This window comes from Pleurodeles waltl, chromosome 3_1 (assembly GCF_031143425.1).
Source record: "Pleurodeles waltl isolate 20211129_DDA chromosome 3_1, aPleWal1.hap1.20221129, whole genome shotgun sequence".
Lineage (NCBI taxonomy): Eukaryota > Metazoa > Chordata > Amphibia > Caudata > Salamandridae > Pleurodeles > Pleurodeles waltl.
Genome location: NC_090440.1, coordinates 604,045,835 through 604,071,746, shown reverse-complemented (window position 1 = coordinate 604,071,746; position 25,912 = coordinate 604,045,835). Strand labels below are relative to the sequence as shown.

Here is a 25,912-nt window from a genome sequence, read left to right as displayed (position 1 = left end):
AAGATGGAAGATTCTGCAAGGAGGGGGTTACCTCATCTCTGGACACCTTAGGGGTGGTCCTGGCTGAAGTGGTGACTTCTTGTTTTTTCTAATTATCCCTCTGGACTTGCAGCCAAAAGTGGGGTTTTGTCCAGGGGCTGCCACTAGCTGGAGTGCCCTGGGGCATTGTAACACGAAGCCTCAGCCTTTGAGGCTCACCGCTAGGTGTTACAGTTCTTGCAGGGGCAGGTGTGAAGCACCTCCACCCATTGCAGGTTTTGTTTATGGCCTCAGGGAACACAAAGGCTCTCAACTCAGGGGGTCAGAAACTCGTCTGGTAATGGCAGGTGGCACAGACCAGTCAGTCCTACACTAGATGATTGGGTAAAATACAGGGGGCATCTCTAAGATGCTTCCTGTGTGCATTTTTTAATAAATCCAACACTGGCATCAGTGTGGGTTTATTATTCTGAGACGTTGAACTTCCCAGTATTCAGTGTAGCCATTATGGAACTGTTGAGTTTGTTTTGAGAAACTCCCAGACCATATGCTTAATATGGCCACACTGTACTAACAATGTCTAAGAATGGACTTGGACACTGCAGGGGCATATTGCTCATGCAGCTATGCCCTCACCTGTGGTATAGTGGCCCCTGCCTTAGAGCTTCAAGCCCTGCTAGAGGGGTGACTTACCTATGCCACAGGCAGTGTTTTGGGTGCATCCCATCCTGAGGGGGATGCCATGTCGACTGTCTTTTTCTCCGCAACAACACACACAACCTGAAATGGCAGTGTGTTAGTTGAGGGGTCCCTTAGGGAGAAACAACACATGCTGCAGCACTTAGGGACCTTCCCTGGTCACAGGGCCATTGGTACCACTGGTACCTTTTACAAGGGACTTATCTGTATGCCAGGGGTGTACCAACTGTGGAAACAATGGTACATTTTGAGTGAAAGAACACTGGTGCTGGGGCCTGGTTAGCAGGGTCCCAGCACACAGTCAAGTCAGCATCAATTTCAGGCAAAAAGTGTGTGTGTGTGTGTGTGTGTGGGGGGGGGGGGGGGGGGGGTAACTGCAACAAGGGCCATTTTCCTACAGATATATAAAGAGATGTCCATGCATAAGAAGAGAAAGTAAGAAACACTGCAACAGCCACATGCATCTAGAGAGGAGGGTAGACACATGTGAATCTATAGCACTACATGCCACAAACAGATGCTTACAAGGTAAATAAAATGTTCTGTTTAAGGAATATGTGGCAGTACAAACACATGCTGTCCACAGACTGCAAAGCGTTTCCCTCAAAAAGTGGTGGCTAGCCCGCGGGTGTTGCAGTAGATTGAAAGAGTGTATGAAGAACTTCCTGGCAAACATTAGCTTGTTGGCGGGCTTGGACGGCCACACAGTAATGTTTTGTGAAAGTGTGTGGCGTGGACCAAGTATAAGCTTTGCATATATCAGCTATTGGGATGTTTCCCAGGTAGGCCATAGAGGCTTCTTTCTTCAGAATACAGTTTTTTATAGAAGAAGTGGGTAGAGTCTTCCTGTCTTTAGCATAGCATGTCTGGATGCATTTACCTATCCATCTGGCAATGCCTGACTTGGAAAGAGTGTTCCCTTTATGCGGTTTGGAGAAAGCAGCAAAAGTTGTTGTATCTTTCTAAATTGTTTGGTTCTATCAAAGTAGTACATGAGGTCTTGTTTTAAATTCAAAGTATGGAGAACCAGTTCCGCAACTGAATCACGATGTGGGGAAAAACTGAAACGTCAATAGACTAAGGTGGAAGTGACATTGCCGTACGGAGACATTTGGGGTTGGTGCAGAGGACAACCCTATCCCTATGTACATGGAAGAAAGGTTCTTCGAGGGATAATACTTGAAGCGCACTGACACATCTAAGTGAGGTGACCACCTAACAGGGTGCCCAAACAGAAGTTCAAAAGGGCTGTAGCCCACACCCTTCTGAGGGACCTCTCTATAGATGAAGAGGAGGCATGGCAGTAGCACATCCCATCTTCTGAGTTAATCAGAGTCTCATGATCATGCCCTTTACAGTTTTGTTAAATCTCTCTACTAAGCCATTTGTTTGGGGGTGGTAAGGAGTGGTGAACTTGTAAGTCACACCACATTCATTCCACATGGCTTTTAAGTAAGCATACATGAAGTTTGCACCTCTGTCTAATACCACCTCTTTAAGAAAACCCACTCTTAAGAAGATACCAAGAAGGGCTTTGGCCACTGCAGGAGCTGTAGTGGTCCTAAGAGGAATGCCTCTGGGTACCTGGTGGCATGGTCCACAACCACCAGTATAAGCCTGTTCCCCGAGGCTGTTGGAGGGTCTAGGGGGCCATCAATATCCACCCCAACCCTCTCAAAGAGAACCCAAACTACAGGAAGTGGAGTTAAGGGGGCCTTTGGGGTGCCACCTGTCTTGCCACTGGCTTGACAGGATCGACAAAACTCCTTTGTGTCTTCTGACATGTGGGGCCAGTGAAAATGTGGGACAAGCCTGTCCCAGGTTTTGCTTTGCCACAAGTGACCTGGCAGGGGAATGTCATGTGTTAAGGGCAAGAGGAACTCCCTAAACTTCAGAGGGGGTCACCAATCTCCTGGTGGCACCAGGTTTGGGATCCCTTGATTCTGCAGGACCGAACTGGCAAAGTACTCGTCCCTCAGGACTTAACTGTCCAGGCAGTAGTGTTTGGTGAATGTGTGCAAGGATGCCCATGTTGCTGCCTGATGGATGTCCAAGACTGGACTACGCATGCTAACGCTGTGGTTGCAGTTGTCGCTATGGTGGAATATTCACACTGTGTTCCATTGGAGCTGCTGTTAAAGACAACCAGGACCCATAATTCATTTTATCCTCCTACTGTCCATTTTCATTTTTTAGGCTCACTATCACAAAAATGCAAGGAATTGCAATAAGATTTTTAGATGTGTATACTGGGGCTGGTACTTCATACCTGGCCTTGTATATTTTTCTGTGAAACCTGTCATATTTACATGGAAATGTTTTTTTCATAAATGAAATGATTCTCCAAAAGGGAGATTTATCAGCCTGGGGTCATCAGGCTGGTATTCACCATTTTGTCATTTCATCTAAATGAAATAGATTTCAAGAGATACAATACCTTGCTCTTTTTCTAAAAGAAGGTATAAAATCACGTGGGAGGAAATGACTAGCTTCAAAACCCTTACATTTGTGGTAGAACGATCAACAGAACGAAAAGTTTCTTACCTGTTGGTGTAGATTTGCAGCTTAAAGAATTTTCTGCATTCACATGCTGTACGTTAATCCTCCATCTAGTGGTTGGGTCTGGAATTCTCCACTGTTTATATTCTTCTATGTTGATTTTTTGTTTGTTGGTGGCCGTCGACGGAACACCATTTGGTGCCCCCTTTGTGATGTAGTCCTACTTCTTCCGGATGTTCTCACCATTGGTCAGCATATTCAGATTATTTTTCTTTTTTTTCTCCATCTTCATGGTGGAGGTGGGTGGGTCGCCTGTGAATCCAGAAAATTCTTCAAGCTGCAAAACTACACCTACAGTTAAGAAACGTTTTGTTTTGCAGCATTCAGATTCTCTGGATTCACGTGCTGTGCACCAATTTTAAAGCAGTATTTATTCTTGTGGTGATTGGGTTGAAGATGGAACCTGATTTGAAAATAGATGTAGTAGAACCTTTTGTCCAACTTGTGCTTTCTTGTTCATTTGAATATCAATACAATACAGGGAGTGCAGAATTATTAGGCAAATGAGTATTTTGACCACATCATCCTCTTTATGCATGTTGTCTTACTCCAAGCTGTATAGGCTCGAAGGCCTACTACCAATTAAGCATATTAGGTGATGTGCATCTCTGTAATGAGAAGGGGTGTGGTCTAATGACATCAACACCCTATATCAGGTGTGCATAATTATTAGGCAACTTCCTTTCCTTTGGCAAAATGGGTCAAAAGAAGGACTTGACAGGCTCAGAAAAGTCAAAAATAGTGAGATATCTTGCAGAGGGATGCAGCACTCTTAAAATTGCAAAGCTTCTGAAGCGTGATCATCGAACAATCAAGCGTTTCATTCAAAATAGTCAACAGGGTCGCAAGAAGCGTGTGGAAAAACCAAGGCGCAAAATAACTGCCCATAAACTGAGAAAAGTCAAACGTGCAGCTGCCACGATGCCACTTGCCACCAGTTTGGGCTGCAACATCACTGGAGTGCCCAAAAGCACAAGGTGTGCAATACTCAGAGACATGGCCAAGGTAAGAAAGGCTGAAAGACGACCACCACTGAACAAGACACACAAGCTGAAACGTCAAGACTGGGCCAAGAAATATCTCAAGACTGATTTTTCTAAGGTTTTATGGACTGATGAAATGAGAGTGAGTCTTGATGGGCCAGATGGATGGGCCCGTGGCTGGATTGGTAAAGGGCAGAGAGCTCCAGTCCGACTCAGACGCCAGCAAGGTGGAGGTGGAGTACTGGTTTGGGCTGGTATCATCAAAGATGAGCTTGTGGGGCCTTTTCGGGTTGAGGATGGAGTCAAGCTCAACTCCCAGTCCTACTGCCAGTTCCTGGAAGACACCTTCTTCAAGCAGTGGTACAGGAAGAAGTCTGCATCCTTCAAGAAAAACATGATTTTCATGCAGGACAATGCTCCATCACACGCGTCCAAGTACTCCACAGCGTGGCTGGCAAGAAAGGGTATAAAAGAAGGAAATCTAATGACATGGCCTCCTTGTTCACCTGATCTGAACCCCATTGAGAACCTGTGGTCCATCATCAAATGTGAGATTTACAAGGAGGGAAAACAGTACACCTCTCTGAACAGTGTCTGGGAGGCTGTGGTTGCTGCTGCACGCAATGTTGATGGTGAACAGATCAAAACACTGACAGAATCCATGGATGGCAGGCTTTTGAGTGTCCTTGCAAAGAAAGGTGGCTATATTGGTCACGGATTTGTTTTTGTTTTGTTTTTGAATGTCAGAAATTTATATTTGTGAATGTTGAGATGTTTTATTGGTTTCACTGGTAATAATAAATAATTGAAATGGGTATATATTTTTTTTTGTTAAGTTGCCTAATAATTATGCACAGTAATAGTCACCTGCACAGACAGATATCCCCCTAACATAGCTAAAACTAAAAACAAACTAAAAACTACTTCCAAAAATATTCAGCTTTGATATTAATGAGTTTTTTGGGTTCATTGAGAGCATGGTTGTTGTTCAATAATAAAATTAATCCTCAAAAATACAACTTGCCTAATAATTCTGCACTCCCTGTAATGTTTACTAAACGTGCGTATAGATGACCATGTTGCTGCCCTGCATATTTATTGTAATAGGGTATTTGCTAAAAAGGTAATTGCAACTTTTTTCCTGGTTAAATGAGCTTTGTTGTTCCTTGGATAGTTTCTCCTGCATTTTTGCGACACAATATCATTGTTTTACAATCCATCTAGCTAAAGTGTTTTTTTGTTACTTGTTTCCCCAGGTAACTGTCTGCAAAAGACACAAATAATCATTGAGTTTTATGGTGTGATTTTGTCTTTTTAATGTAGTATCACTGACCTTCTTGCGTCCAATGTATGTAGGGTTCTTTCCACTTGTGTCTTCGGGTTGTGAAAGAAACTTGGTATTTGCGCATTTTGGTTCATATGGAACTGAGATACTTACTTTGGTAGAAATTGTGGGTCTGTTCTCATGACCATCTAATCTTTGTTAAATGTGGAAATATGGTTCCTGTAGTGTGAGTAACATGCTCATTCTACGTAACAAAAGTAGTTGCTGTAGGAAAGTACCCTGTTCTTTTGGCATGATTACCCCCATTTTGTCTGATGTCAGTGTGTTTGAGTGTGTTACTGGTGTCCTGCTAACCAGGACCCCAGTAACTGTGCTCTCTCCCTCTGGATTTGGTTGTCCCTAACTTTTTACACCCCACAATTGGCATACTGGTGCCCCCATTTAAGTCCCTGGTATATGATACCTAGGTACCGAGGGCATTGGGGAACCACGGGTTCTCCATGGGCTGCAACATGTATTATGCCACCCATGGGAGCCCATGCAAAGTGTGTCTGCATGCCTGCTATTGCAGCCTACGTGAAAGGGTACATGCCCCCTATTCACTTCAGGTCACTGCACCAGGTCATTGTAAGTCACCCCTATGGCAGGCCCTCCTAGCCCAGAGGGCAGGGTTCAAGTACCTGTGTGTAAGGGCACCCTTGCTTGAGCATAGGTGCCCCAAGAACTCCAGCTCCATTTCCCTGGACTTCTTGAGTGCAGGGAAGCCATTTTTCCCATGTACTGGACATAGGTCACTACCTATGACTAGGTACATAATGGGAACTCCGAACCTGGGCATGTTTGGTTTCAAACATGCCGGAATCATACCCAGATACTGTTGCCAGTATTGGTTGTATGATTCCATGCACTCTGGGGGCTCCTTAAAGGACCCCCACCTTTGCTCCTACCAGTTTGCAGTGTTTTCCCAGGCAGCCGACACTGCTGCCATCCTACAGACGCGTTTATGCCCTTCTGCTGCTTGAGCAGCTCAAGCCCAGGAGACAGAACAAAGGATTTCCTTTGGGAGAGGGAGGCAACGCCCTCTCCCTTTGGAAATAGGTGTTACATAGCTTGGGAGCGGTGGCCTCCCCAAGCCACTGGTATGCTTTGAAGGGCCATTCTGTGTCCTCCCTGCATAAACCAGTCTGTACCGTTTCAGGGACCTCCAGTCCCTGCTCTGGCTTGAAACTGGACAATGGAAAGGGGAGTTACAACTCCCCTGTCCATCATCACCCCTGCCCAGAGCTTCTCCAGGTAGCCACTTGGCTCTGCCATCTTGCATCCAAGGTGGGAAGAGGCCTCTGGGAGCACCTGAGTGGCCAGGTCAGGCAGATGAGCCCCATCCTAATAAGTGGTCACCTTGCTAAGTGACCAATGCCCCTTCCAGTGCTATTTAGGGTCTCCCTCTTGTGTGGGTCCTCAGATTGGACGTGCAAGATTCCAGCAGGACTCCTCTGCAATGTTTACTTCAACTTATTGCCAATGGAACTGCAACTGGACTTCACAGGACCCTGCAATCTGCAGCTGCAGCAACGAATTCGATGTCCAACATTGTTTCTCTGTCTCCTTCCAGCAACTGCAACATTTCCCTGGCTGTGCATCTTCTGAGGGCGGCAAGTCTTCGGTCTGCACCAAGAAGCAAGGAGGAATCTCCCTTGGAGTCAGGGAGTCACTTCCCTGCTTCCGCAGATACCAACACAACGACAACCGGCTGTGCGGGTCGTCTCCCATGCATGGATCCTGCAACACAGGTGATGGTCTTGAGTGGTCCCCTTGGTCCACTCTATCAGCTGTCTAACCCTGGAGGTGGTGACACTCTGCCTCTCCTTGCAGGATGGTACACCCCTGTGCCCCGCGACTCTTGCAGCTACCAAGTCTTGGTGGCTCTACTTCAGAGGGATCTTCAGGCTCCGTGTAGCTCCAGCCTACAGCACTCTTCCCTTCAACTCGTGGTCTCCTGTCTGCTGCTCCAACGACATGGGACTCCTTTCTAGGTGTGCTGAGTGGGCCTTACTGCGACTCCTGTGCCTGTGAGTTGCCTGTGGGGGCTGCATCCACAACTTCTTGCTCTCCTTACTGCTGGGGGACGTGTAGGACTTCCCACCTTGTGTTGAGTCCCCTCGGACATTCCTGGTGCCCGGCAGCTCTGCAACTCCTCTTCTGCAACTCTTGCCTTTGCTAAGGCTTGTTGGTGGTTTTTCCACACCACTGACGGACTGCAACTCTTCTTCAGATGTGGGACATCGACTGTATCAGTTCTGGAACTCTTCCTCTGCTCCTGTGCTGCAAAGCCGACTCCTGGTTTTCACCGTTGACTTGGTCCTGCATCTTCAGAAGGGTGGGTAGTTCCTCCTGCCTCAACTGGACACGCCAACTGCAAACTTCATTTGCAGGTCCTCTTCTGTCTGGATCCATCTTCTGTTTCTTGCAGTCTTGCACAGTCCTTTCACAAAGTTTCTCTGTGGGTTTGGGAAAAACCAGGTACTTACCTCTTTTCTCCTGGTCGCTGGGGGGCACTCTGGTACTTACCTTTTGGGGTTCCTACTTCCTCCAGCTCCTCTCTACAGATTCCACTTACCTGGGTGGGGGTACATCATTCGCATTCCATTTTTTTAGTATATGGTTTGGGCTCCTCCTAGGGTCACTATTGTCTATTGTTATTGCACTGTTTTCTATTACATTTTATGCTCATTCCCGACAACTAAGGTGCATATAACAGTGTGTTTACTCACCTGCTAGGAGAGAATTGCCTATATAGTATTTTAGTATTTGTGTCACTAAAATAAAGTACCTTTATTTTTGTAACACTGTGTGGTTCTTTCAAGTCTGTAAGTGCTGTGTGACTATGAGAGGTATTGCTTGAGCTTTTCATGAATCCTAAATAAGCCTTTGCTGCTCATCCACAGCTACCCCTAGAGAGTCTGGCTTACTAGACCCTGACTATACCTCACTAATAGGTGATACCTGGACCTGGAATAGGGTGATAACACCACATGTGCTCACCACACACATGCCAGCTTCCTATAATTGGTACCAGAAAAGCTGTTTTAGAAATTAACATTTGCGAGTAGCTTTGTGTATAGAATGTGAATGGTGCCACCATGAGCTGTGTTAGTATCACATCAAGGTTCCATCCTGGTGCTGACATTTTTCTTGGTGGTGCTATTGTCTTTGCTCCCTCTAAGAATCTTTTCACTAAGGGTTCTGTGAACAAACGTCTCCTGGATTACCCCTTGTATGTGCTATTATTGCAGCTAGATGTACCTTCATACGTACGTCTCTCTTGAAAGAGATGTTAGGTATTTTAGAACTGTTTTTCCCTTGTGTTCTTTTGGACACAATCCTTTCTTTACACACCAAAATGAGAACATTTTCCATTTTGCTAAATAACACTTTCTTGCTACTAGTTTTCTTGCTTCCTTTAGGACCGCCTTTGTCTTTTTGGTAGTTATAAATGTCCAAACTCTAAGTCTTCAGGAGCCAGACTACTAAGTTTAACGATTCTGGCTCTGAGTGTAACACTTTCCCCCCTTCCATTGACAACAGATCCTGATGGCTGGGTAGTCTCAGGACTCTTCCTTGAGCTAAATGAATTATTTCAGAGCACCAAGTCCGTCTTGCCCATGGAGGAGCAAATAATATCAACGTCATCTTACTTCTCTTGCATTCGTGGAGTACCTTGTGCAACAATGGGATTGGTGGAAAAGCGTATACAAATGTCCCTGACTAACTTATCGAGAGGGCATTCCCTAGAGACTGATGTGTGATTATCTGGAGTCAAAGAACTTTCATCTCTTGTCCTGGGGTGTTGCAAATAAGTCTTTTGCTAGAGTTCCTCATTTGTTGAATAGTTTCTGTACTATTGTCTGTTTGAGTTCACACTTGTGGGAGCATGTGGCTTGTCTGCTCAACCTGCCTGCTTCCACATTTCCTTTCCCTGGCACATGTAGTGCCTGAATTTCTATATTTCTCTGTATCGCCCATTTCTAGAGTTGCTGAGCCAGCTTTGATAATGGTGGAGATTGCGTCACTCCTGTTTGCTGATGTAAAACATTGTTGTGGTGTTGCCTGTTTGGATCAAGAATGTTTTTCCTCAAAGGTGTTTTTGGAACGCCTGGAGTACTAGCCAGACTGTTTTCAATTCCAGGAGTACTGCATCCTCCTCCCTCCAAACACCCCTCACTCTTAGGAGCTCCATGTGTGCCCCCCACCCCATATTAGAGGCGTCTGATGTGTTTGTTACTGATGGAGTTGGTTGCAAAAAAAGTCCCCTTATCTTCTTTTTATGTTGCTCTGGGGATGATTTTTCTATATATGGCCCAGATCCCGATATACTTATATTCCCATTCTTTTGAGATGTGCTGCTACTACTGCGAGTCATTTTGTACACACTCTTGGTGCCGACTTTATCCGAAAGGCTAGTACTGTAAATTGATTGTGTGTATTTTGTACTACAAATTTTAGGTATCTTTTGTGTTTTGCATTCATTGGGATGTGCAAGTAATCATCATTTAGGTCTACTGCTGCAATGAAATCTCCCTCTTGGACTTGTGGTAAGACTTTCTGTAAAGTAGTCATATTGAATTTTTGTTTTTTAAAAATCTGTTTAAGAACCTGAGGCCTAGAATTAGATGTAACTATCCATCTGGTTTTGGATTGATTTGTAGTTTCGGTACCAGTTTTACTGCATTTGTCCAACAATTCTTCTACTTCCATGAGAAGTAGACTTGTTTCCACTTTTGAGTGTAATTTTACTGTTGGTCTCCTTACTTTGGGAAACTTAGTTCTGTGCAATATCTGTATTGTATTGTGTTTAGTATCCACTTGTCTGAAGTTATTTTCCTCCACTCCTGGAGGAAATGTTTTAGTCTTCCACCCTAACTAGAGATGTGTGGTTTAAGTTATGATTTGTAAACACTGTTATTTGTGCCCGTTTTTTCTCCTTTATATAGTCACTCATTTGGAGTGTTTGTACCTCCTCTGTTTGACTGACCCCTTCCTCTGGTTCTTACTCGAAAGAAGCCACAGCCCTGTTGTTGGTAGTGCCAGCCATGTTGTGTTGAGGTGCCCTGTTGTCCAATTTGACATGCCTGATGTGAACTCCCTGTTTGAAAACTACCTTTCGAGGTGGGGTGACTTGATATGAATTGGACCCTTTTTACTCCTCCTCGAAACTGTAATGCACCCATGACTGTTTCGTTATCTTTTTTGAACTCCAAAAAAGTTGTTGCCGTTAAAAGGTGTAATGATAAGATTTGCCAGTACTTCAGGTTTAAAACCAGAGATTCTCAGTCATGAGTGCTGCCAGAGTGTGATCCTCATCATCATTTGTCTACTCGAAGTGTCTGCTGAGTCAGTCTAGTGCTGACTTTCAGCATGCATTTGCAATTTTTTCTCTCACTCTGTTAGATGAGCTGCTCTTTTTGTATTGCTCTGGGAGGTTTTTAACAACTCTCCCACCTCCTCCCACTGTTGATGTGCATACCTTTTGAGCAGTGTGTTTGAATTCACAATGTGCCACTGAACTGCCACACTATGCTTCATTCTGCGCCCGTGAGGTCTAACCTCTTGCTTTCTCTCTCTGGTGGATGCCCAAAGTGGATGGGAAATTTGCTCTTTTCGTGGCTTTGGAAGTAATAATGGAATCCACAGGCACTGTGCCCTAAAATACGGTGCTTCTCTTGATGAGTATTTATATTTCTTTTCTGCCCTAGGAGTCACTGCTCTACAAGTGGCCGGTTCTTTAAAAGATTCTCTCCCTTGGTCGAGTACACTGGGTAAGACTGGAAGGAACTGATTTCCTGTTAGGCTCGGCAGTAATGCTTCCAAAAGGAAACAGGTTTAAGCTTATCTTCCTCGAGTTGGACATTAAACCTGTCCACTGCGTTCTTTATCACCATATTGTACATCCCGATGTCGTCTGCGGGGATGGTTTTGAAGGGTACCGCTCGATATTCTCCTCTGGTGAGTAAGTCTCCACATCCTCCCATTGATGTTCGCCATATTCCCCTTCATCAGAAGCCTGTAAGAAGTCTGCTTGTTCCTGGTCTTCATCAAAGAACACCTCTTCTTCCAAAAGTTCAGGTGTTGAAGGGGCCTGTATTTCTTCGACCTCCATCTCTGCCGAGTGTCTTTTTGCCCGAAATTTATGGGGAATCCTTGAGGCTTTTGTTGAAATCTTTCTTTTGTTGTGGGAGCGCCGACGTTTCGGCCTCAAGTCTCTTTCTTTTTTTTCTCTATCTCGACCTCCCGTTTTTTGGGACTTGTGGTCCTAGATTTCAACGTTGAACCTTCCTTCGAAGATGGTTCAGTCTTCGAGCTTTGGTGACCGGCTTTTGACTGCTGCATCATCGACGCTGTAAAATCTTTTACCTCTTCGTACTTGGACGTTCTGGGTTTTTTCAGAGTCTTGCTCCCTGCGGAGCCTCCTTTGAGGTTTCTTTGTGACTTTTTTGGAGGCTACTGCCTACAGGTGGTGAGTGTTTCGACCCGAGGCCCGTTTTTGAGATCACAAGTCTGATTTATCTTTCTCTGCGTATTGTGGTAGCAGTTCTTGTAAAACTGCACTTCATTACTCTGACTTGTAGGCCCCCTGGATGGGCATTCTCGCCTCTCCTTCATGACTAAACCCCCACAAATGTCTGTTGCCTTCTCCTTTCCTGCTCCCCGTTGACGATTTTACTTCAGTAGCTGCTTTTCGGTACAAAACCTTGCGAAAACTTCCACTTTTCTTCAAAAACTTTTCTTTGTGTTGGAGCCCTCTTCGGTAACATCCAGACCCAAAGGCAGAAAAAATCTGAACATGGTGACCAAAGGTAAAAACATCCGGAGGAAGTATATCTATGGTCACAAAAGAGACCCAAATGGTGTTCTGCCAACGCCCACCAAACAAACAAAAAATCAACATAGAAGAAAGGCTACAAGTAGTTGGCGGAATAATGCATACCACGTGAATCCAGAAAAGGTTCACACAGCAACACTTACAGATACTTGGTGTAATGTGGACCATTCTGGCACTCCAACCACCGGTGACTGCTGGTTTTCATGAAGACTCAAGGAAAGCAGTATGATAAGAAAAACTTTTAAGTCTTAATTTACCATCAACACTGAGTCTGAATGACTGTGTACTGACTAAAAGGGGCTTTATTGCTTAAGAGGTGGAAATAAAGTAAGAATAGTTGCAGACTAAACAAATTAATGTTCCTTATTAAACCTTGCATCTATGGATCCTTGGGTAAAGCAGAAAAAGTGGGTAGATGAAGTAACTATAATGTCAAGATAAAGACCACTGATCCAATACTGTTCTCCCCGCGCCCTCCAGGTGTTTTATGTTGAACATTTTAAGACTGAGCCTCAGACCAAAAATCATACACACTTTATAATATATACCTTTCGCATGTGTAGCATTCACAATATTCATTGTTTTCCCCGAAAAAACCATCACCGTAATAGCAAGAAATTTCTTCTCCAGGTTCAATATCTCGAAGAGCCTTAACACATGCTGTATCTCGGCCAGTGGAAACAAACTGCAAAAAATAAATCTATGTGTAATTAAATCAGGAGGTGAATAAACGGGAATAAAATGGCTTTTAAGTTTCCTTTATAAAGCTTACCTTGCAGTTTGGCCGGCAGTCTAAACAAGAAAGAAAAGGTAAAATAAATAACAGTAAAATTCAGACACAGAAGACATTCGAATATACAGTGCATGTTTCAGATAAGTCTTTCACCAAAAGAGTTAGCTTGACTACTAAACTGAAAAATGTATCTACGAGAGCAAAATAGGTGTTTTAGTCAAATAGTCCCGCAAAAGATATGCATTTGTAGACAGTCTAAAATGTAAATGTTGGTTTAATCCGATTGCTATAACATTTATGACAAGAAAACTGTGGCTGCTTTACAAGAGCCAAGATGTGCCTTTGATTATCTCATCACAGAAAAAGATTAGCATCATGTAGGTGAAAAGGACTCTGAACACGTGAGAGTAATTGCCCATGATGTCTACATTAAAGTTACCACAATTATGCTAAAATGTTCAGAACTGCATGAATACATTGAAGCCCACCATTGTTTGCAGGATTTCCCAGGATCCTTGGTTCTTTGTCCTGACACTGGTACAGGACTCATGCTCATATTTGTGTTGTCTAAACTTGCAAAGACAGGATAGCATGTGTTTTCAATCACTGGTCTTGTTGGACCTACCAATTGGATTTGATAGAATATTATGTATCAAATCCAGTTGGATAGCATATTATGTGCCAATTGAAAATGGTGCTGCAGGCTTCACTCTTTCTTGACTAGCAGGCACAGGTGGGATATAGCTTCCACCATTCAGATCTATTCAATTACACAATGCATAATGAAGGGCCTACTTCATTCTGCTGGCTTATTGAACAGTAATGCAATCACTGAACTGGATTTTCATCACCTGTCCTAAATATAGCTAAAGAGCCTCAATAGTCTTTCCGTTTTAAATTTATGCAGGCTCTCGTACCCTGTTTGGCCAAGACCAGTGACTTAGTAGTAAAGATTAGCAGCACTATCGCCAGTTGAGTAGATTCAGTCATACATCGGGTGCGGAGATGTGGGAGAACCGCAGGAAGTGGTGATGGTTGTGAGGGATGGGCGGTGAGCAGGAATTGGTCTGTGGGTGGATGAGGCGAGAGGAGGGTGTAGCAGACTAGCAACACTCGTTATGTGCTAGTCTGTCAGACTGAAACAGGACTACAAAGATGGCTTGCAAGCTCTATTTTCTTAGACAATTCAAAACATCTGCTATCACATGAGATGGTATGTTAACAGAACACATTAGGCTTGGACATAAGCAAATGCTCAGTATTGATTCATTCACCCTTTGGTGGGCTAGTACAATGGAGGGAATGAGTAAGATGCAGATTGTTGACCGTAATTGGTATAAGGAGCCAAGGCTGATAGACCTTATACAGAGTGATGAAAAACAGAAAAAATAAAAAATACATAACCATGATGATTGTAGTACTCCCAAGTCCTTGCTTTCCTTCCTTCCTTGGTTGAGACATGGCTGCGACTGCAGGTCAGATCAGAAATAGCTTCTAAATCAGTAGTATTTTTCAAAGTTTAAGTGGCTTCACAGTGAAATTGTTTTGTTGTTCCCTTACTTATATACTGTTCCACCGACTTATGCAATCCTCCGACTTTTTTTTTCTCAGTATAATTATCAGTTTGCAGCATTTAGCAAATAATCTGTCATCTACTGCATAATCTACAGATTCTAACAAAAAAACATTTTAGCTCAAATGTTATTTAGAACGCTGTAATGCATCTTGCTGTATAGTGGAAACCCCTTCACAAAGGTTTACTGGTCCCCTTTGAGTTGCTTATTGCTGTATTTGGGTGTTGAAGTAGTATTAGTATGGTGAAACTTTTGTCCAATCTTAACAAGAGAACACACAACAAAATGAAGTAATTCTATCAAAGAGTGTGCCACCTTATCCTTCTTTTTTGTCGCAAAATGTATCCACCCCTGCAGCATAATCTGGTCCTTATCAAATGCATAAATCCAGTGGCCCTCCTTATGCGTCATCAACTTTTCTGAAATGATTTTTGCAAAAAGTAAGATTGAAGCAAAACATGTGCTTTCACAACATAGTTCTTAAGAAGGGAGTGTAACGAAAAGCCACGACCATGAGTACTGGAATCCCCGTAGAAGTATATGGTCCAACTCTTGAACTCTGCTCTACAATCGGACTGTCATGAAATGAAAACTCCACTAGACGAGGAGACTATGCAAGTCTGATCAGACTTTAAAAAATTAGACTACATAAATATAATCATGAAAAGAAGCATTGTTTCTGGGAATTATTCTGCGAATAATGCACAGAACAAGGCATGAGTGTGCAGACCCCAAATGTATGCATGCACGAGGGCCACATAATGTAGGCCTGTTCACATTCTGGCTAGAGGAAAGTTAGAGAATGTAGTCTCAGGCACCAGGGAAGAAGTTGGAAGAGCTTACAATAGCTATAGAAACCTGTGTGCATTGAAACATCACTGAGTACCAAGTACCTTTGGAATCTTGCAACAACGCTATATTGGGTAAACCTGAGATTACAAATCCTGCCGTTCCTACATTTGTGCCGGCTATGACCTTGCAGCTTACTACCAACATTATGTCTGTTAGTAACTTCTTTTACTGCCCCTACGCAGGAGCTTATGAGTGCGCAGCCTTTACCTCAAGGAACTACTATCAAATGCTCACACTAACAATCACAAAAAGCTAGCTCAATGGGGCCTCCTGCTTATTTTTTTTTTTTTAATCACTGAATGCATACTGAAAACTTTCACATTATACTCGATTATATACCGTCAACAAAAATGTGTTTGGGGTAAAGCTGGGGCAAGGCAGGGTGACTATAGCAGCAACAGTACGTATAATGTTTAGAATTAACCTAGTACTAACATTTAATAGGACCAACATCATAGCTATTAAAAAACAATCTATAGACAGTTTTTCCATCATTCTGATGTTGATATAGCATTTGTGATGGCTATAATGGATAGTTCTGTCAGCTAAATCATTAGGTGCTGCTATTGCTGCCAGGCACGATGTAGTGAATCCCGACCGGTGGGCGAACTATACAATGGCTTTCACAACAAAGGGAAATTGTATCTATTTAGAAACGTAAGGTCTGCATAATACAGCAAACAGACTATTTTGACATTATATACAAAAAGTTGTTTTAAAGTAAAGAAAAGTGGGAATCAATCCAAGTTGTGCAGGTATGATTGGTCTTTTATTTTCCAAATATTGTGCGGGGAGAGCTGACATTAAATTAGGTACCAATAACCTCAGTTTTCTTAAGAGCTAGCTTAAATCAAAAGAATGCAAATAGAGATTGACTTCTAACTAAAGTGAAAAATTAAAGAAAACAAATTGGGTACAAACCCATGATAATAATTTCTATTTATAGCTATTACTCATCCTGCAAAACAGCACAAAACTAAAATTATTTAAGAATTCTTCAACCGAGATGGTACTTCTCTGACTGCAGGTAATTCACAAGATCTGCCTGAGATTCCACGTAGCTTGTTTCACTGTAATGGTGCTAACATTAAAGTGTCTGTTTTCAACAATTATACCCATGTGCTTTGTCATTTTCCACACAAATGACTCAGGCACCAATATCGTCACATCTTTTGTACTTACTGCCTCAGAACAGATTGTCAAGTTTCCCTCAAAGGTCAAATCTGCACTCCTGTTAAGACTCTTATCTGGTCAAAATTATGACTGCCTTAATTGTATCATGACGTCTTCATTCTAGTATTTCCATTGTCACTGGACACCAGAGGCCATCAGGTGAGCAACTGAAACTACACTTTTGAAGAAATAAACTCTGAATCTGGCATTTGCCGACCTTTATTTTCACAACAGCTTGTTGTCATCATCGGCTACGATTCTGGAGAACACTAATGAAGCCCACCTCTGTTTGAGGATTTTATATGTTCCCTTTGTTCTGAGATTGGCACATGAGCTATGCTCATCTACATATTAAAACACCATGCAATAACAACAGATAGCAAGGGTCTACTGGCCCTGGTTGATATTTTATAGCAAAGTATTTAGTTGGCCGCATAGAGAAAACTGGTACCGAAGGCTATGCTCTGAAAGGCTTCCCTCTCTCGACTGGTAGGCCCAGGCAGCCTTACTTCCAGCCATTCAGATTCGTTCAATTACATATGGTGCTCGAAGGATGGACCTTGCTCTTCTGGTTTATTTAACAATAATGCAGTTCTCTTGCCCGCCCAGTTAGTCCTTTTTGTCATACATATACATCAACAAAACTCCTTAGTTTGAAAGGTGATTGGAACAAGACAGCCTATGCTTTCCAGGAGCGGGATAGCGCAAAGTTATAAAATGGAATACTAAAAACAACAAAATCATTGTAGTTGCTAGCAAGGACAACAATTAAGATAGTAAATTCTGGGCTCTGATCATGCATGACCTCCTGTTTTAAGATTTTATTTTAATGCAGTTTAGTCACTGCAACTATTCTTATTTAAATTAAGCTTATTCCTTAGTTTAGCACCAAGACATACTCAAGACCTTTTTCCACGCATGCAAAAGCACCTAAAAGGAAGCTGCTTTAACCTATTTTAGAAACTGAAACTAAGTATTCTTTTAAGGCTGCATTTCTAGCAACCTTCTGTGATTATGCGCAATTGGTGCCTTGCCAGCACTTTAAATATGTACAAGTATTATACCATGTTTATTAATGTCTTCCATAGTGGGTTGCAAATTCTAATATAAAAGTATAGTGTATGTGAAACTTAGTAAACACCTTTTTGAGCCAATCGCTCTAACTGGAAACACCTTTTCTTTTTTTCACTTTAGGTACAAAAGTTTACCTTACCCCTGATTCCATGCCTCGCTTCAGCGGCTGCCTTAGAAAGGCAAGCAATGGTTTAGTTAGGGCCAGGAGTAGATTGATGTCATGCAGGAGAATGGTATCATGGTCTGCCAAAACTTTTCCTTGTACAGGGGGATAAAATGAAAGGCAAGGCATAGCCCTTTTGAACGATCTGCAATACCCAGTGATCTGAGGTGATAGGTTTCCAGAAGGGGTTGAAAAAATCTGATCCTGTGCCCAACCTGCAGGTCAAATCAGCATGGCTTAGAGACTGCTGTAGCGGGGGAGAAGATTGTTGTCCTTACTGAGGTCAAATAAACATGTGTCACCACGTCCTCTGGGGTCACGGAAGGCATGAGTTGGCTGACGAACCAGCTGTAAGGTATCCGCTCATATCTGTATGTCAGGCACAATGAGTAGTCCCTGAAGAACAAGCTACTTACCTTCGGTATCGCTTTTTCTGGTGGATACAATAGCTACCTGTGGATTCCTCACCTTATGAATTCACCCTTGCGCCAGCATCTGACGGAAAATCTTCTTCCCAGCTCTCCATGTCGAGGAGGACGTAACAATAGCACGGCTCCACGTGACTCCGTCTGACATCACCGTGCCAATAAGAGGTCCTCGTCGGCGTGCTGACGTCAGTTTCACCCATTTTTTACGTGCCTTTGAGGCGAACAGGTGAGAACCGACTCCACAATGAATCCAATAAACACATATATACATGAAGCCTTCATGATGGAACATAATCAAAACTATCATTTTTATATATATACAGGAAAAGTATCAATATATACAAACATTTATACAACCACAATTCGAAGTGCAATCAGACAGGCAACAGGGAGGCGGGGGGCGGGGACTGTGAGGAATCCACAGGTAGCTATTGTATCCACCAGAAAAAGCGTTACCGAAGGAAAGTAACTTGTTCTTCTGATGGATACAAACTACCTGTTGATTCCTTACCTCATGAATAGAGTCCCAAAGCAGTACCGCACACGTGGGTGCCTGTCTGATTACACCAAGAAATCTTGTAAGACAGATTGTGCAAAATGTCCGTCCCTCCGAACCTCAGAGTCCAAGCAGTAATGCTTTGCAAAGGGAGGGACGCCCAAGTTGCTGCCTTGCAAATATTGACCACTGGAACCCCCCTTGCCAGGGCCGAAGTAGCAGACTTTGCCCTGGTGGAGTGGGCTCTGATACCTTCAGGGGGAACCTTTTTCGCCAACGAGTAGCAGATCTTGATACAAAGGATAACCCACCTGGAAAAAGTTATTTTATGGACTACTCTGCCCTTCCTCTGTCCAACATACCCCACGAACAGCTGATCTTCCAGCGAAAGTCCTTTGTCCTTTCAATGTAGAAACTAAGCGCCCTTTTAGGGTCCAACCGGTGAAGACTTTCTTCCTCCTTCGAGAGGTGAGGAGGAGGGTTGAAAGAAAGAAGAGTAATAGTCTGTCCTATATGAAAAGGAGTGGCAACTTTTGGCAGGAAAGCCACCCTGGTTTTCAACACCACTTTATCTGGGAAAAACAAGGTAAAGGGGGGTTTTACAGAAAGAGCTTGGAGCTGACTAACTCACCTAGCAGAGGTTATGGCAAAAGGAAAAACTGTCTTAAGCACTAAAAACCGTAACAAGCAAGAGTGCATGGGCTCAAAAGGAGACCCCGTTAAAAAGGTTAAAACAAGATTTAGGTCCCACTGAGGCACATGAAAAGGAGTGGGAGGAAACTTATTATGTAAACCCTTAAGAAACCTAATTACAATCGGTGAAATAAATAATGAGGGCTTATCCGGGAGGCAAAGAAAGGCTGACAGAGCAGCTAAATAACTCTTAACGGTAGCCACTGCACAACCCTTCTTTGCTAAGTCCAAAGCAAATAAAATTTCAGAAAGGTGGGCCTTCAAATGGTCAATTTGCTTTTCTCCACACCAAGCCACGAATTTAGCTCACCTACCGGCATTAATGGTCTTAGTTGAGTGTCGCCTGACGATAAAATAACATCCGCTACATCTGGTGGGAGAGAAAAGGAACTCAGGTTGCCCCATTCAATCTCCAGGCATGAAGGTGCAGGCTCTGGAGGTGGGGGTGTAGAACCTGCCCCTGCAACTGCGAAAGGAGGTCTGCCCTGAGAGGGAGAAAGAGTACTGCACCCTTCTTGGCCAATCCGGGGCTATTAAAATAACCTGAGCCCGATCTTGGCGAATCTTTCTCAGCACCCAAGGAATCAAGGATATGGGGGTAAACGCGTGAAGCAACTGGTTGCACCAAGAGATCTGAAATGCATCCACCAAAGCTCCTTGCACTGGATACTGGAGGCTGCAGAATGACAGGCAGTGCGCGTTCTCCTGAGTGGCAAACAGATCTATCACCGGCGTACCCCATATCCAAAAAATGTGCAGGATCAGATCCGGATGGAGACGCCACTTGTGATCGGCCAAAAAGAGCCGACAGAGTCCGCACGCACGTTGAGCACCCCGGCCAGATGATTTGCTATCAAGCAAATCCGATGATTCTGAAGCACAGAGCTTCTCTGCAGAGGAGATAACACCCTACTCCTCCCTGCTTGTTTATATACCACATCGCGGTAGTGTTGTCAGTCAGTACCTGAACTGACTGACCATGAAGGGATGGGATGAAGGCTTTGAGAGCCAAGCGTATCGCCCGCAATTCCAACAGATTGATATGAAAAGTCTGTTCCACTGGAGACCAACAACCTTTGATCTCCAGGTCCCCCAGATGAACTCCCTACCCTAGAGTGGAAGCATCCATCATAACCGTGGCCACCAGCAGCGGCAATGAAAACGGCCTTCCTTGCGAAAGGTTGCCGTCCACGGCCCATCATCGTAGATCCACAGCAGCGTCCCTGGAGATCGATATCGACTCCTTGAGATCCCCTCTGTGTTGAAACCACTGCCTGCGGAGGCACCATTGGAGAGCCCTCATGTGCCAACGTGCATGAGTGACCAACAGAATGCAAGAAGCGAACAGACCGAGCAGGCATAAAACCTTGAGGACTGGAACAACCGCTCCATTTTGACTTGGAATCAACGCCTGAATAATCTGGAGCCGCTGAGGCGGAAGCTAGGCCAGATTCAATGTTGTGTCCAGCACTGCCCCTATGAACAGGAGGTGTTGAGAAGGCTCCAAGTGAGATTTGGGTATATTGATCGAAAAACCCAGCCTGAACAACAACTGAGTTGTCATCCGCAAGTGACGCAACACAAGCTTGGGAGACTTGGCTTTGATCAACCAATCGTCCAGGTAAGGGAATTCCGATATCCCTTCCCTTCTGAGACTTGCTGCCACCACTGCCATCACCTTTGTGAAGACTTGAGGTGCTGAAGTAAGACCAAACAGGAGGACTGCAAACTGGCAGTGTTGCGACCCCACCACAAACCGGAGATACTTCCTGTGCGACTTGAGTATAGGGATATGAAAGTACACATCCTGCAAGTAAACAGACACCCTCTAATCCTCTTTGTTCAACGCCAGAAGCACCTGCGCTAGAGTCAGCATCTTGAATTTCTACAGTTTGAGGAACCAATTCAAAATCCTCAGGTCTAGGATTGGTCTCAAACAACCGTCCTTCTTGGGGATCAGGAAATATCTTGAATAACAACCCTGACCCCTTTCCTGCTCTGGAACCGACACCACCGCACCTTTTGATATCAGGGTCTGAACTTCCTGTTGCAACAACAGGAGATGGTCTTCTGAACAAAACGAGGGATGGGGAAGGATGAGAGGAGGAAACTCCTGAAAAGGGAGAGCATATCCTTTTCTCACAGGGTTTAGCACCCATGAGTCTGATGTAACCAACTCCCAATCGTGGAGAAAAAGACGTAATCTTCCCCGTACAGGAGAAGTATGGTCGACAAAGGGGAAAAAAAACTAGGGCTGCTTCCCTTGCTGTTGTCCTCCAGAAGAAGAGGAAGACGTAGGGTGCTGCTGGGTGGCCCCTCTCGTTCTAACCATGCCCGCCCTCTAAAGGACTGATATGGGAGGCTGGTAGGCTGCTGGACCGAGGACTGGGGTCTCCCTCGATAAACTGCCCCACATCCAAACCCCCTGAACCTACGAAAGGACCTAAAAGGGGTAGCAGAGGAGGCTTACAATCGTAAAAGACTTGGCCGTGGCCCGGCTGTCTTTAAATCGCTCTAGGGCAGAGTCCACTTTATCTCCAAACAGTTTTTCCCCATCAAATGGCAAGTCCAACAAGGTGGTCTGTACATCTGAAGAAAATCCAGAGGACCTTAACCAAGCGTGCCTCCTGGAAGCAATAGAAGTACCCATTGTCCTGGCCACCGAGTCCGTAGAGTCCAGGCCAGACTGAATTATCTGCTTCGCCGCAGCCTGCACATCAGACAGGAGTTCCCCAAAAGATCTCTATATATCTTGGGGCAGATCAGGAACCACGGGTTTTGCAGAGTCCATGAGGGCGTGGACATACCTACCCAGCACAGAGGTAGCGTTTGCAGCCTTGAGAGCAAGAAGAAAAAGTCTTCTTTGCGGATTGCTCCATCCGCTTGGATTACTTATCAGATGGAATCACAGGGAAGGAGCCAGGAGCAGACCTTGTAGAGCCAGAGGCCTGGACCACCAAACTCTCCGAGGTAGGATGTTGCGATAAAAACCCTGGATCGCCAGGCTCCAAACTATATCTTCTTGCCACAGCTCTATTCACCGCAGGAGACAAAACCAGCTTTCTCCACAGTTCTAAAATGGGTTCCATAAGAGCCTCATTGAAAGGAAGCAAAGGGTCTGCAGAAGCCGAAGGACGCAACACTTCCGTTAATATGTTTGTTTTAACTTCTGCAGCAGGCAATGGAAGTTCTAAAAAGTCTGCTGCCTTCCTGATTACTGTGTGAAACAAAGCTGCCTCCTCTGTAAATTCCCCCGGTGAAGACAAGTCCCATTAAGGGGAAGTATCCAGCCCACTGGCCAACTCCAAGCCCTGATAATCTCCCAAGGGCTCGACAATCTCTCCTTCCTCCAACTGCCTTTGATATTCCTTCTCTTCCAAGAGACGCAAGGCCTTCCTGCGTGACCTCAAACAAGTCTCCAACCCCGGCGTCGACATGGAATTTGCCGACTTCGAAGACACCGGCTTCAACATCTGACGAGGCACCGAGAGGAGGGTTGACTCCGCTGGAACCCATCACCCGGGTGCGGCGCCGGCATGGATCCTAATGGCGCCGAAGATGCATGTAACTCCACCATCAGCGCCATAGATGTAGTTGGCAACGTCATGGGATTCACAGGCCCGAGGCGATGTCATTGGCGCCGCCTTGTACGGCGGCGGGGATCCCAAAGAAAATGCCAATGGACCCGTGGGACCAGCCGGTGCACCAGCAGGGGCCATGGCGTTGAACATAGTAAACATGGCATTCACAAATGCTGCCGGATCCGCTCCTGGATCCGGGAAGGCAGAATACCGCTGGTCTTGTTGCACCTGTACCTGCTGACCATCTGACTCCGGAGCAACAGGTGAAAACCGAGGACTGTCCTGAGGTGCCACTACCTCAAAGACGGACGGCGCCGGAGAAGCCTCAGGACTCTGGGGTTGCGGAATCACTGTCGGACTCAACTACCACGTCGCTGACGAGATGGAGACCTTGATCTTGATCGGCTCCGAGCCGAACGGCGCCATTCTATTGTGACGTCCTCGTGGAGAGCTGGGAAGAAGATTTTCTGTTGGATGCTGCCGCAAGGGTGAATTCATAAGGTGAGGAATCCATAGGTAGTTTGTATCCATCAGAAGTTTATATACTGTTAATTTAACTGGCATGCTCACAAAAGCAACTCTAGTAAGCGGGTCATGGCACTGCGGTCTTTAAATCTCTCCAGCACTGAGCTTGCCTTCCCTCATCTCAGTGCGAACCTGGCGTTTATGGCGCAACCCATTCAGCCTGTGGTATTGAAACTGGAACCAGAACGTAAGCCACATCCTGCCAATCTTAGATGGTCTGGGTAAAGAATGCCCTGACATCTTGTGGAACATAGTGAGTATTACCCGAGAAGAAAGACTGAATTAAGAGATTGTAAACCTAGGCAAACTGAAGAGAATGATTTCTTTCCAAATGTGTCAATACAATGGAATTCCATGACTGGAGGAGCAGAAGGGAAAATATTTGGGCTAACTTTCCTGGTTGATGCTTGCCCCACAAGGCTTTCTGGAGTCTGTTTTCAGAGTGTGGAATGTTGGATAACCAGTGGCTGGTCTGTGTCGCCTAACCACATGTCAACTGTGGGGGTGGTGTGGAAGTTGGGGGTGGGTGCTAGGGAGTGGGGATGACAGACAGATGACTAGAGATTTTGTTAGAGGTATATAACCTATTAGCATTCCGTAGGTGCCTGCATTGGTGTAATGGGGAGGAGTGCCCTTGTGTAGAGTCTAAATCCAAAACGAACAGGATATCCAGCCTCTGACAGTATTGATGTTAATGAAGAGTCTAAGATTTGGGTTCAATTATACTTGGTTACGCCTTGGTTATCTTGAATCCCAACATAGGCCTGGTGCAGACAGACTTCAATTCTGAGTCAGAGACCAGCATCAGTATCAGTATCAGATCCAGCACAGGAGCCATCAAGATCTGCAGGGGCAGCAGCATGAAATTGTTCTGGTATTTTTCTTGTGTTGTGTTTTGACGTTATTACTGCTTGAGCACTGCCTAAATAATTTTCACACTGCCTCCAAGTTAAGCCTAGCTGTTTTTGTGACAAACTATCAGAGAGTTAAGCACAGGTTTTTTTAGTGACTTCTGAGGTCCACCTTGTCAAGGATTATTAATCTTTCAAATGGGTTCTCAGCCCCTTCAATTAATACTTCAATTTCTTACAGTATGTCCAATTTTTTGTTCTATTCTTGTGAAGCTGTGTACAAATTCTCCCCTAAGAGATGGCTATCACGCAGATGACATAGATGTTTGGAACAAAGTCTTTTAGTAATGTTATTGTGTGGCTACTCAAGTTTGCCAAGTGGCCAACTGCTGGGTTCGTCTATTCACATGTTTTGTGAATGTGTGTTGCGTCACCCGTGTAGCAGCCTCACAAATGTCTGCTATTGGTATATTTCATAAGAGGGTAATAGTAGCTGCCTTCTTGTGAGTGGAAAACAATGTTGAATACACCTACATTCCATCTAGCATACCTCGCTTGGAAATGGTGCTTCCCTACATGAGGCTTTCCAAAGACAACATATAGTTTGTTTGTTCTGTGGAGGGTTGTAGTCTAGTGCTCCTCTGACATCATGTGTGTATAATGACTTTTCTGCCACAGTCTTTAGGTGTGTAAAGAAGATAGGCAACTCAATTGTCTGGCTGACATGAAAAGGGTAGACCACCTTTGGCAGAAAGGTTGGATTTATTCTCAATAACACCCCATATCTGTGCACCGGCAACAATGGTTTCTCTACAATTAATGTTTGCAGCTTACAAATTCTCCTCAAAAGTGTGACAGCTACCAAGAATGCTATCTTCCAAGATCAGAACTTCAAACCACAAGAGTAGTGGTTCAAAAGGAAGACCCATCAGTCTATTAGAAGGAAAATGTTACTTACCAGTATTGTATTGTATTGTAATAGTATTTATATAGCGCTTACTACCCCTGACGAGGCGTCGAAGCACTTTTCGGTGAGTAGCACACCACTCCGGAGCCCAAAAGGAATTAGTGGTGGATTAGTATAGGGAAATAGGAGTACAGTTTTAGGATTATTATGAGTTAATTTGAGCCGTGGATATGTGAGTTTGTTAGTTGGACTGACAGGAGTAATGGAGGGGTGGAGGAGGGAAGAATCCAGAAGTGTTAATTGGGAGTTTATGGTAATAGGATTTAGGCTTGGGATGAGTAAAGGGGGAATGGAGGAGGGAAGTCTGTGGAAAGGGTTAGGGAGATCATAGTAGCAGGTTGAGATAAATGAGGGAGAATTTAGTAGGGTTGTTTGGGAGATCATGGTAGTAAAGTGAGGTTTGGGTGAGTTAGATGT

At 44.4% G+C, this 25,912-nt stretch overlaps 1 protein-coding gene across 3 annotated transcripts in view; it reads right to left on the bottom strand.

The window, feature by feature from the left end:
* KMT5B (lysine methyltransferase 5B) overlaps window positions 1-25,912 on the bottom strand; it is a 326,116-nt gene that overhangs the window by 91,961 nt on the left and 208,243 nt on the right. For all 3 annotated transcript variants that reach the window (XM_069223050.1, XM_069223048.1, XM_069223049.1), the window contains 2 exons: window positions 13,158-13,177; window positions 12,934-13,070 (listed from right to left, as the gene is read on the bottom strand). In XM_069223050.1, coding sequence (XP_069079151.1) covers window positions 12,934-13,070; window positions 13,158-13,177 — 157 coding nt within the window. The remainder of the gene's footprint in view (window positions 1-12,933; window positions 13,071-13,157; window positions 13,178-25,912) is intronic.